Here is an 11,828-nt window from a genome sequence, read left to right on the forward strand (position 1 = left end):
GTAGCAGCCGGAGGGACGCGACGACCGCCATCGAGCAACCAGGCCACACACTCGGTGGCGGTCACGTCCAGCGATGAGTTGGAGACCGGAGAGCAGGTCCTGGAAAAAATCAGAAAAGCCGTTAATGCCAAAGACGAAGGGTTAAAGGTCGACAGCATTCGTAAGGGGAAGGATAGGAAAGTCATAGTGGGCTGCAGCACGGAAGTAGAGTTAAACAAGATTAAGGATAGATTGCGGGGTGCTGGCAGCGAGTTAAAGGTAGCGGACATTAAGAACAAAGATCCCCTCGTGGTCCTACAGGATATCCTGAAGGTCCACGAGGACAAGGATATAGTTCAGGCCATCCGCAGGCAGAACAGGGACCTCCTGTCTGGATTGAAGGAGGAAGACCTGCGGATGGAGGTCCGCTACCGAAAAAGGGCCAGGAACGAGCTCACATGCCATGTGGTCTTGCGGGTATCGCCGACGCTATGGCGTCGGATGACGGACGCAGAAGCCGTACACGTAGACCTCCAGCGCGTCAGAGTGGCCGACCAGTCCCCTCTAGTCCAGTGTTCCAAGTGCCTGGGGTACGGGCACACGAAGAGGCTATGCACGGAGTCGGTGGAGGTGTGTAGCCACTGCGCGGGCCCGCACCTCAGGACAGAGTGTTCCAGCTGGTTGTCCGGAGAGCCGCCTTCCTGTCGCAATTGCCACAAGGCAAGATCCGACAGGAAGGATCACAGCGCATTCAGTGTCGATTGCCCGGTGAGGAAAAGGTGGGAGGCACTCGCGAGATCAACCGTAGCGTATTGCTAAGGGCGTCCCGGGTGCCCCCAGCGGATCCTCAACCGGGGACCGTCGGTATCACGTTGTGCAGGCGAACCTGCAAAGGTCCGAATTGTGCACGGCAGAGTTGATAAACGAGGCGAGTAAGAGGAAACTCGCGCTCGCGCTGGTCCAGGAGCCATACATAGGCAGGATTGGCGAAATGAGGCAGCGTCCAGGTATTCGAATAGTGCAATGTGCAGGAAACCGGACCGCTCAGTCGGTGGTAAAATCAGCCATTGTACTGTTCGACGACACCATAGATGTCTCCCATTGTCCCGACCTCACCACCTGCAACATTGCTGTTGCAAAGGTGAGGACCGCGGCGTGGGAGATTGGGGTGGTGTCGGTATACCTGGAGCCAGATAAGCCCATTGAGCCGTACCTGGACCAGATCGGCTCTGTCGTGGACAGATTGGGGATGGACAACGTGATACTAGGCGGTGACCTGAATGCGTGGTGCACGGACTGGGGCAGCCAGAAGACCGACGCGAGGGGACTGGAAGTGGCAGGGAAACTCGACGAGCTGGGGCTACAGCTTCTAAACGAGGGGTCTGAGCCCACCTTTGATACCATCCGAGGTAGTAGACGCGTCTGTAGTTGCGTCGACATCACTGCTTGCACGACCTCTCTCCTGGGGAGAGTGGTGGACTGGCGCCTCGCGGACGTAACCAGTTCGGACCACAGGGCAATCCTGTTCAGTCTGAATCTTCGATTGTCTGTGGGCATGGACATACGCTCATCCACCCGGGAGTACAATACGCGGAAGGCAAACTGGAGCGAGTTTCGATTGAAACTCGCTTCCAGTTGGCAAGAGAGAGGCATAACACCAGCCGAAATTGAAGGGACCGTAGACCGGGAAAACCTTGAGAGACAGGTGGACCGATACGTGGAAACCGTGGTGGATGTATGCGAGGAAACCATGCCCAAGATTGGGAAGAGGAGACGAACAGGATTGCCTTGGTGGTCCGAAAAGCTCTCTGACCTCAAGGCGAAGGTCTTGAGGTACAAGAGACGGGTACGCTGCGCAGCCCAGGTCCGGAGGGGGTGGGTCGTGCAGCAGTATGTCGACGCCAAAGACGAATACCTACGTGAGGTGAGGAGGGCTCAGACTGAGAGTTGGAAGAGCTTCTGCGGACGTCAAACCCGTGAGTCCATGTGGGATGGGATCTACAGAGTGATTGGCAGAACAACGAAGAGGCCGGAGGATATCCCCCTCGTCCGGGGTGGTACAGCCCTGGGCGGGGAGGAATCAGCCAGGGTGCTGGCGGAAACATTCTTCCCCGAGGATTCACTCGGGGAGGATGACGCGGCCCACACAGAAATGAGAAGGATGGCCGAAACAGTAAATGGGGGGTCACATAGTGAAGTATGTGACCCGCCCTTCACTAGGCATGAGCTCATGTGGGCCGCGTCAAGTTTCAATCCCAAAAAAGCCCCTGGCCCCGACGGCCTCACGGCAGACATCTGCCTGGCTGCCATCACTCTGGATCCAGAGCTGTTCCTGGCGATAGCAAATCGCTGTCTGGCATTGGCGTGTTTCCCCAGGAGGTGGAAAGAGGCAGTGGTTGCAGTGCTTAGGAAACCCAATAAGGAGGACTACACGCACCCCAGGTCATACCGGCCTATAGGACTCTTGCCCATTATGGGCAAGGTCCTAGAAAAGATGTTGGTACGGCGGGTCCGCTGGCATACTGCGCCAATGATCAGCCGCCACCAGTACGGCTTCATGCCGCAACGCGGTACCGAGGACTCCCTCTATGACATGATTCAGCACATTCGAGCCGAGGTTGAAAAACGGAGGCTCGTTGTGCTGATATCATTAGACATAGAGGGAGCCTTCGATAACGCCTGGTGGCCGGCTGTGAGGTGCAGCTTAGCTGAAACTCGGTGCCCCGTAAACCTATTTTAGTGACAGAATAGTGCGCGTCAGGTATGCGGGGTCCGAGTGGACCCGAAAGCCGACAAAGGGGTGCGTGCAGGGCTCCATTGGGGGTCCTACGCTCTGGAACCTACTGCTGAATCCACTCCTGGTGGAACTGGGGGAGATGGGCGTCCGCTGCCAAGCGTTTGCAGACGATGTGGTTCTGATGTTCTCGGGCAACAGCACCGAAGACATACAAGGTGCCGCCAATGTGGCCCTCGACCATGTTCAGGGGTGGGGAGTTCGTAATAAGCTAAAGTTTGCGGCCCACAAGACCCGGGCCATGGTATTTACCAGAAAACTAAAATACGACTCCCCACGTCTGAGCATGGGAGGGGGACACATTGAGCTGGTCACCAGTCTGAAGATCTTGGGGTTGACAGTTGACGATAAGCTCACTTTTAACAAGCACATTGAAAATGTTGCAATAAAAGTGCAAAAGCTTTATCGTCAACTGTCAACCGCCGCAAAGATATCTTGGGGGCTGAACCCCGAGATCGTCAGAGCCATATACGTCGCAGTAGTGGAGCCCATCATCCTCTACGCCGCCAGCGTGTGGGCGCCGGCGGCACGGAGGAAGACTACTCAGAAGTTGTTAGACCGGGTGCAGCGCGGGTTTGCTCAAAAAATCGTAAGGGCCTACAGGACGGTCTCTCTAAACGCTGCCGTAGCACTCGCTGGCCTGCTTCCTCTGGACCTACGGGTACAAGAAGCGGCCCTTCTTTACGAAGTAAAGAAGGGCCACAGCCAGCGAGTGCTGCGGGACCGAGATTTGGAGAGACCGACAAAGTACGAAGAGGCCGAGCACCCCGCCCACCTGGAAGGGCTGCAGTTCGACTGCCTGACGGACGGTGACGAGGTTGCCCAGCGAGCTACCGTCGATGTAAGAATTTACACCGACGGTAGCAAAATTGACGGCAGAGTCGGCGCGGCGTTATCCATATGGGATAGCGCCGCGGAGACCTCCTGCCGGAAATTAAAGCTGGGGAACTTCTGCACCGTATATCAGGCGGAACTGTATGCCCTATATGAGGCCGTGAAATTCGTTGTTAGGAGCCCCTCAAGGAGGTTTGGCATTTACTCCGACTCCAGGTCCGCCCTAGAGTCCTTGCGTAGCATCGATTCCCTCCACCCCCTCGTAGGGGAAATAAGAAGAATGATGAAAGGTTGTGTGGAAGTGGGGAAGGAAGTGAGATTGAATTGGATAAAAGCGCACGTGGGGGTGGAGGGAAACGAGAGGGCGGACCAACTCGCAAAACAAGCGGCAGTCGGAGTAAAGACCAAGCCTCACTACGACAAGGTCCCTGTTTCATTCGTCAAGCGACAACTCCGATTGGACTCGCTTGACGAATGGAACAGGCGCTACAAAGAGGGAGTCACGGCCTCGACAACGAGAGTCTTCTTCCCTGACGCCATAAGCGCCTACCCAGTGCACCGCAATCTAGAGATGGACCCCGTGCTGGTACAAGTTTTAACAGGTCACGGGGGGTTCGCAGAATACTTACACAGGTTTAAGTGTAAGACGAGCCCCTCGTGCATCTGCGATCCAGCACGGGGAGAATCCGTGCTGCACGCCATTGTAGAGTGTCCGGAGTTTGACAGAAGAAGAGCAGAGCTGGAAATAGAAGTTAAGGAGAGAGTAAATTTAGAAAATATAAGCAACTTAATGGCAAGCAAAGAAAATAGAGGGAAGTTTGTAAATTATTGTAAAGAAGTGGGAAACAGACTAATAAAGAGAAATAAAACACAGTAGGAATGCTGTCGGCCTTGAAAAGAAATTAAATTAAGCTAGTTGTAAAATGATGTACTGTGATATTTTATTTCACATTTATATAGACATAAGTATAGTACTAAGTAAATTTTAAATTATATGTCAGGAAATTTTTTAAATTGTAAATAGATAGCAAATTATTTATTGTATTTATATAGCATAAGTTTTAAAATAGTATTAAGAAAACATGTAATAAATATAAGCAACTAGTTTTAAAAAATTAAAGATCATAATAAAAAAGAACGACAAAGTCTCTGGCTAAACCACGCCAGGGGGAGAAGGAGAGGGCGGCATAGCGCCGCCCATAAAAAAAAAAAAAAAAAAAAAAAAAAAACCTAACCTAACCTAACCCAACCAACCAACCAACCAACCAACCAACCAACCAACCAACCAACCAACCAACCAACCAACCAACCAACCAACCAACCAACCAACCAACCAACCAACCAACCAACCAACCAACCAACCAACCAACCAACCAACCAACCAACCAACCAACCAACCAACCAACCAACCAACCAACCAACCAACCAACCAACCAACCAACCAACCAACCAACCAACCAACCAACCAACCAACCAACCAACCAACCAACCAACCAACCAACCAACCAACCAACCAACCAACCAACCAACCAACCAACCAACCAACCAACCAACCAACCAACCAACCAACCAACCAACCAACCAACCAACCAACCAACCAACCAACCAACCAACCAACCAACCAACCAACCAACCAACCAACCAACCAACCAACCAACCAACCAACCAACCAACCAACCAACCAACCAACCAACCAACCAACCAACCAACCAACCAACCAACCAACCAACCAACCAACCAACCAACCAACCAACCAACCAACCAACCAACCAACCAACCAACCAACCAACCAACCAACCAACCAACCAACCAACCAACCAACCAACCAACCAACCAACCAACCAACCAACCAACCAACCAACCAACCAACCAACCAACCAACCAACCAACCAACCAACCAACCAACCAACCAACCAACCAACCAACCAACCAACCAACCAACCAACCAACCAACCAACCAACCAACCAACCAACCAACCAACCAACCAACCAACCAACCAACCAACCAACCAACCAACCAACCAACCAACCAACCAACCAACCAACCAACCAACCAACCAACCAACCAACCAACCAACCAACCAACCAACCAACCAACCAACCAACCAACCAACCAACCAACCAACCAACCAACCAACCAACCAACCAACCAACCAACCAACCAACCAACCAACCAACCAACCAACCAACCAACCAACCAACCAACCAACCAACCAACCAACCAACCAACCAACCAACCAACCAACCAACCAACCAACCAACCAACCAACCAACCAACCAACCAACCAACCAACCAACCAACCAACCAACCAACCAACCAACCAACCAACCAACCAACCAACCAACCAACCAACCAACCAACCAACCAACCAACCAACCAACCAACCAACCAACCAACCAACCAACCAACCAACCAACCAACCAACCAACCAACCAACCAACCAACCAACCAACCAACCAACCAACCAACCAACCAACCAACCAACCAACCAACCAACCAACCAACCAACCAACCAACCAACCAACCAACCAACCAACCAACCAACCAACCAACCAACCAACCAACCAACCAACCAACCAACCAACCAACCAACCAACCAACCAACCAACCAACCAACCAACCAACCAACCAACCAACCAACCAACCAACCAACCAACCAACCAACCAACCAACCAACCAACCAACCAACCAACCAACCAACCAACCAACCAACCAACCAACCAACCAACCAACCAACCAACCAACCAACCAACCAACCAACCAACCAACCAACCAACCAACCAACCAACCAACCAACCAACCAACCAACCAACCAACCAACCAACCAACCAACCAACCAACCAACCAACCAACCAACCAACCAACCAACCAACCAACCAACCAACCAACCAACCAACCAACCAACCAACCAACCAACCAACCAACCAACCAACCAACCAACCAACCAACCAACCAACCAACCAACCAACCAACCAACCAACCAACCAACCAACCAACCAACCAACCAACCAACCAACCAACCAACCAACCAACCAACCAACCAACCAACCAACCAACCAACCAACCAACCAACCAACCAACCAACCAACCAACCAACCAACCAACCAACCAACCAACCAACCAACCAACCAACCAACCAACCAACCAACCAACCAACCAACCACCCAACCAACCAACCAACCAACCAACCAACCAACCAACCAACCAACCAACCAACCAACCAACCAACCAACCAACCAACCAACCAACCAACCAACCAACCAACCAACCAACCAACCAACCAACCAACCAACCAACCAACCAACCAACCAACCAACCAACCAACCAACCAACCAACCAACCAACCAACCAACCAACCAACCAACCAACCAACCAACCAACCAACCAACCAACCAACCAACCAACCAACCAACCAACCAACCAACCAACCAACCAACCAACCAACCAACCAACCAACCAACCAACCAACCAACCAACCAACCAACCAACCAACCAACCAACCAACCAACCAACCAACCAACCAACCAACCAACCAACCAACCAACCAACCAACCAACCAACCAACCAACCAACCAACCAACCAACCAACCAACCAACCAACCAACCAACCAACCAACCAACCAACCAACCAACCAACCAACCAACCAACCAACCAACCAACCAACCAACCAACCAACCAACCAACCAACCAACCAACCAACCAACCAACCAACCAACCAACCAACCAACCAACCAACCAACCAACCAACCAACCAACCAACCAACCAACCAACCAACCAACCAACCAACCAACCAACCAACCAACCAACCAACCAACCAACCAACCAACCAACCAACCAACCAACCAACCAACCAACCAACCAACCAACCAACCAACCAACCAACCAACCAACCAACCAACCAACCAACCAACCAACCAACCAACCAACCAACCAACCAACCAACCAACCAACCAACCAACCAACCAACCAACCAACCAACCAACCAACCAACCAACCAACCAACCAACCAACCAACCAACCAACCAACCAACCAACCAACCAACCAACCAACCAACCAACCAACCAACCAACCAACCAACCAACCAACCAACCAACCAACCAACCAACCAACCAACCAACCAACCAACCAACCAACCAACCAACCAACCACCGCTTTTTTGAAAGACATCTACTAGTGCTGTAGAACTTCGTTCCATAAATCAAAACTTAGAAAGAAGAAAGAAAGAAAGAAAAAAAAAAAAAAAAAGGTGTTTATTCGACATGTGCTGCGGCGAGGCGGCGAGTACCTTACCCTGATATTACTCTTGATGTAATAAAAATTGAAGTGGTGATTAAAAAAAAAAAAAAAAAAAAAAATGACACAAATAACATTGATGTGATCGTTATATCTCGTCAAGACGGCCGACTAAACTATTTTGTGGTGAGCGGCACCCCTATTGTTGTCGGCGGGACTTTGAAATATCTTGGTCTCGTCCTCGACAGCCGATGGGGGTTCGGCGAGCATTTCCGGATACTTGCACCAAAGTTGGTGAAGTATGCGGGAATGCTCGCCAGGCGGCTCCCCAACTGCGGAGGGGGTGGGGCGGTGTATGCCGCCGCCTGTACGACGGTGTGGTGCGCTCTAAGGCGCGAACGCGAGGTCCCTGAACAAAGATAACATGGTCCTGCTGCGACGTGCGCAGCGGATCATGGCTCAGCGGGCCTCCAGAGCGTATCGCACCGTCTCGTACGAGGCGGCGTGCCTCATCTCCGGGAGCCTCCCTTGGGACCTCGAAGCCGGGGTCCTGGCGGAGGTTTACTGGAGAAGAGCCCTGATGCGGTATAGAGGTGAAGAACCCCTCCCGGAAGAGATCGTACGATCTCTTCCGGCGATGGGAGGAGAGGTTGGCGGACACCTCGGTGAGCGAGCGGCTTGTCGAGGCTGTCCGCCCCGTCCTGCGCCAGTGGATGGAGGCGAGGCACCGGGAGCCGACTTACTTCCTGACGCAGCTTCTCACAGGGCACGGCTGTTTTGGCCGTTACCTGTGTGAAGTTGTGGGAATTGAGTCGGATCCCGGTTGCCACAATTGCGCGACCGGCTCAACGCGCCACACTCACTGGCGCAATAGGACGCGATCTGTCGCTGCCGGCCGTCGTTAGATCGATGGCCGGCAGCGAGCAGAGCTGGGCCGCCGTCGCCTCGTTTGCACGCGAGGTGATGGCGGCCAAGAGAGAAGCCCTGCGGGAACGCGAACGCGCCAGTGAAACGCTGCCGCCCCGCAGGGCCCCAGCGAGGAGCCGCCGGCGTACGAGGTACGCCGCGGCCCTTCAACCAATTTGAGGTGGCCACGCGCGGCAGGTCGGGGGATCTGCTGCGCCAAATGTGGCGGCCCCTATCAAGGGGCTCCCCTAGCCGGGTCGTGGATAAACTAACGTAGATGCCACGGCCCGGTCAGGCGAAGGAGAACACCGCGGGGTTTAGTGGGTAGTCCGGCCTTATAAGGCCGGGAGTCCCTGCTGCCCCCGCAGCACGAATGGCGAAGTGCATAAATGCAATGCAAATGCAAAAAAAAAATAAACCAAAGAATTCTTTTTAGCCGACTTCAAAAAGAAGGAGGTTATCAATTCGACTGAATTTTTTTTTATGTGTGTTATTTTTAAACTGGTTGCCTTTGTTGATGATAATGATGATGTAAAAGAAACACAGTTTCAAGATATTAACATTTTATTTTTTCAACTATGGCTGGTGTAAGAATATAAATTAAGTATTTATTTTGTTTCAAGTAAAAAACATTTTACCTTGATTGTTTTCATTGTTATGTACACAAGAAAAAAAATATTAGGTTTACAAATATTTTACATGGATAAATTATTACACTATCACCGGCTTTTTTATTGGGAGCAAAAAAAGACAACAAGACAGAAGTTTGGTGAACCAACTGAACAGGCTAACAGCAGGTTTTTGAAACCCGCTGTTCAGTGAAGTTGGTCTCATCGGCTCCACTAAACTAAAGTATTCACAACAAGTATCTAGAAGTGTTCACCGACCGGGCGCACATCGCAAGTCGCACATTGCACGTCGCACGTCGCACGTCGCACGTCGTACATTGCACATTGCACGTCGCACGTCGCACGTCGCACGTAGAATGTCGTTAGCGGGATCGCAAGGATTCCTTCGTACGTTCAAGCACAAGGATAGGAAAGGTTGTTCATTCTTGTACAATAACAAGCACTAGGCGCGAGGTCATAGCACGTGCACTGCGAGCGGCGCGGCGTGCACGCGGGGCGCGTGCAGCGCGGGGGGCGCGTGCGACATGGGGGGCGCGTGCGACACGGGGGGCGCGTGCAGCGCGGGGGGCGCGTGCGACACGGGGGGCGCGTGCAGCGCGGGGGGCGCGTGCGACACGGGGGGCGCGTGCAGCGCAGGGGGCGCGTCGGGCTCGTCCAGGTCGAGCGCGGCGTCGATCATTGTGGTGTCGTGCAGCAGCCTCAGGCGCGAGGCGCTGAGACCGCCGCCCGGCGCGCCCCGCGAGCCGCCCCGCGCCTCGTGCCGCGCCTCGTGCCGCCCTCCGCCGATGCATATCTCTGAGCAAAGAAATGTAAACATGAACGGCCATCGCGTTTTGTTTTCAGGAATGAGTCGGGCGAGTGAGGCGAGTGAGGCGAGTGAGGCGAGTGAGGCGAGTGAGGCGAGTGAGGCGAGTGAGGCGAGTGAGGCGAGTGAGGCGAGTGAGGCGAGTGAGGCGAGTGAGGCGAGTGAGGCGAGTGAGGCGAGTGAGGCGAGTGAGGCGAGTCTGCGCACCTTGCAGCGGCACGGGGTCCAGGTCCAGGCTGTGGTTCATGTAGGCGTGACGCGGCGTCATGTCGCAACCTGTAACACGTTTTATTCAAATGAGTATTTAAAAAAAAAAAAAAAAAAGAAAACCACTTTGCCGAATGTAGTTACCGTGATGCGGCGCAGTGATGAATGTGGCCGCGGGGTGGGGGGCGCCGGGCGCGGCGGGTGCGACGGGCGCGGGGGGCGCGACGGGCGCGAACCCGGCCGGCAGCTCGCCCTCCGCGGTCACCACGCCGCGTCTAACGCCAAAGTGTCGAGTCAGTCAGACAGTCAGAGACATAACAAAGTGACAAGGTCTCCCGGCACTGACCGGTCTATGAGGCTGGGTGCGAGGGGTCCGCACAGCACGTGCCAGCAGTTGGCGCAGGCGTTGCCGCGCGAGTACGGGTTGGGGCTGGCCACGCCGCCGCGGCTCGAGAACGACCCCTTGATCTGAAAACGGCGATCGTGTCTCATCGTTATATTTTATTTTATCATATTTTAATCGATAGTACATCGGTCGCATCGGGGCTGCGAAGACCGAATGGGAAGGTCACAAAAACAGAGCAATATAAGTAGAAATGATGACAGACATTATTTGATTGAAGTTTCATGTAAGATGGTAAAATGATAATGCGTCTATGTGTAAACTCACGTCCTCGTTGGTGGTCTGGTCGGTGGAGGCGAGGTAGGTGTGGAAGCCGGCCAGACCCAGCACCGACCACACGGACAGGAAGCAGACGGCGGCCACGAGGGCGGAGGCGGGCGAGGCGCGCAGTGCCGCGGCCAGGCCCGCGCCGCGCGCCAGCAGCGCCAGATGCGCCACCGCGCACGCGAAGACGAACACCGCCAGGAACGACAGCGACACCACGAATGCGTAGAAGTAGCGGTAGTTGCGCTTTCCCACGCAGTTGCCCACCCAGGGGCAATGGTGGTCGAAGCGGTCCACGCAGTTGTCGCAGAGCGAGCAATGCGAGGCCCGCGGCGGGCGGAACATCTTGCACGTGAAGCAGTACTTCAGCTTGACGGGGCGACCGCGCACGAGCACCTCGCGCGCGCGCGGCGGCGGCCGGCCGGCGTCGGGCGGCTCCAGCGCGGCCGCCTCTGCGGGGGCGGCGCGCGGTATGATGCCGGGGTCGCTGAGGGCCGTGCGAAGCAGCGCGGCCAGCGTGGCGCCGCACAGCGCCGCGCCCAGCGCCGGCACCGCGCCCGACACGCGCGTCGCCAGGAAGGGGCAGTCGAAGGCGAAGTGCAACGCACACGTGCCGCAGATGAGCGTCAGCGTGAGCGCGAACACGCCGGGCTGGGGCGCCGTCATCAGGCGCCCGTCGCACCAGAAGCGGTTGCGGCCCGCGAACACCTCCCACTTGCGCGTCACGCGCCGCGACGCCATGGCCGCATCACCGCCGGCGCCGCGCCCCG

At 54.3% G+C, this 11,828-nt stretch overlaps 1 protein-coding gene across 1 annotated transcript; it reads right to left on the reverse strand.

The window, feature by feature from the left end:
• Positions 1–9,833: 9,833 nt before the first annotated feature.
• Positions 9,834–11,828, reverse strand: LOC123721077 (palmitoyltransferase ZDHHC18-B). Its single transcript, XM_045678376.1, has 5 exons — positions 11,062–11,828; positions 10,738–10,859; positions 10,536–10,666; positions 10,392–10,460; positions 9,834–10,174 (listed from the first exon to the last, which is right to left on the reverse strand). Exons 1-5 carry the CDS (start codon positions 11,797–11,799, stop codon positions 9,834–9,836), a joined length of 1,401 nt encoding a protein of 466 aa, XP_045534332.1. The 5' UTR covers positions 11,800–11,828.

Source organism: Papilio machaon, chromosome 6 (genome assembly GCF_912999745.1).
Source record: "Papilio machaon chromosome 6, ilPapMach1.1, whole genome shotgun sequence".
NCBI classification, from domain to species: Eukaryota; Metazoa; Arthropoda; class Insecta; order Lepidoptera; family Papilionidae; genus Papilio; species Papilio machaon.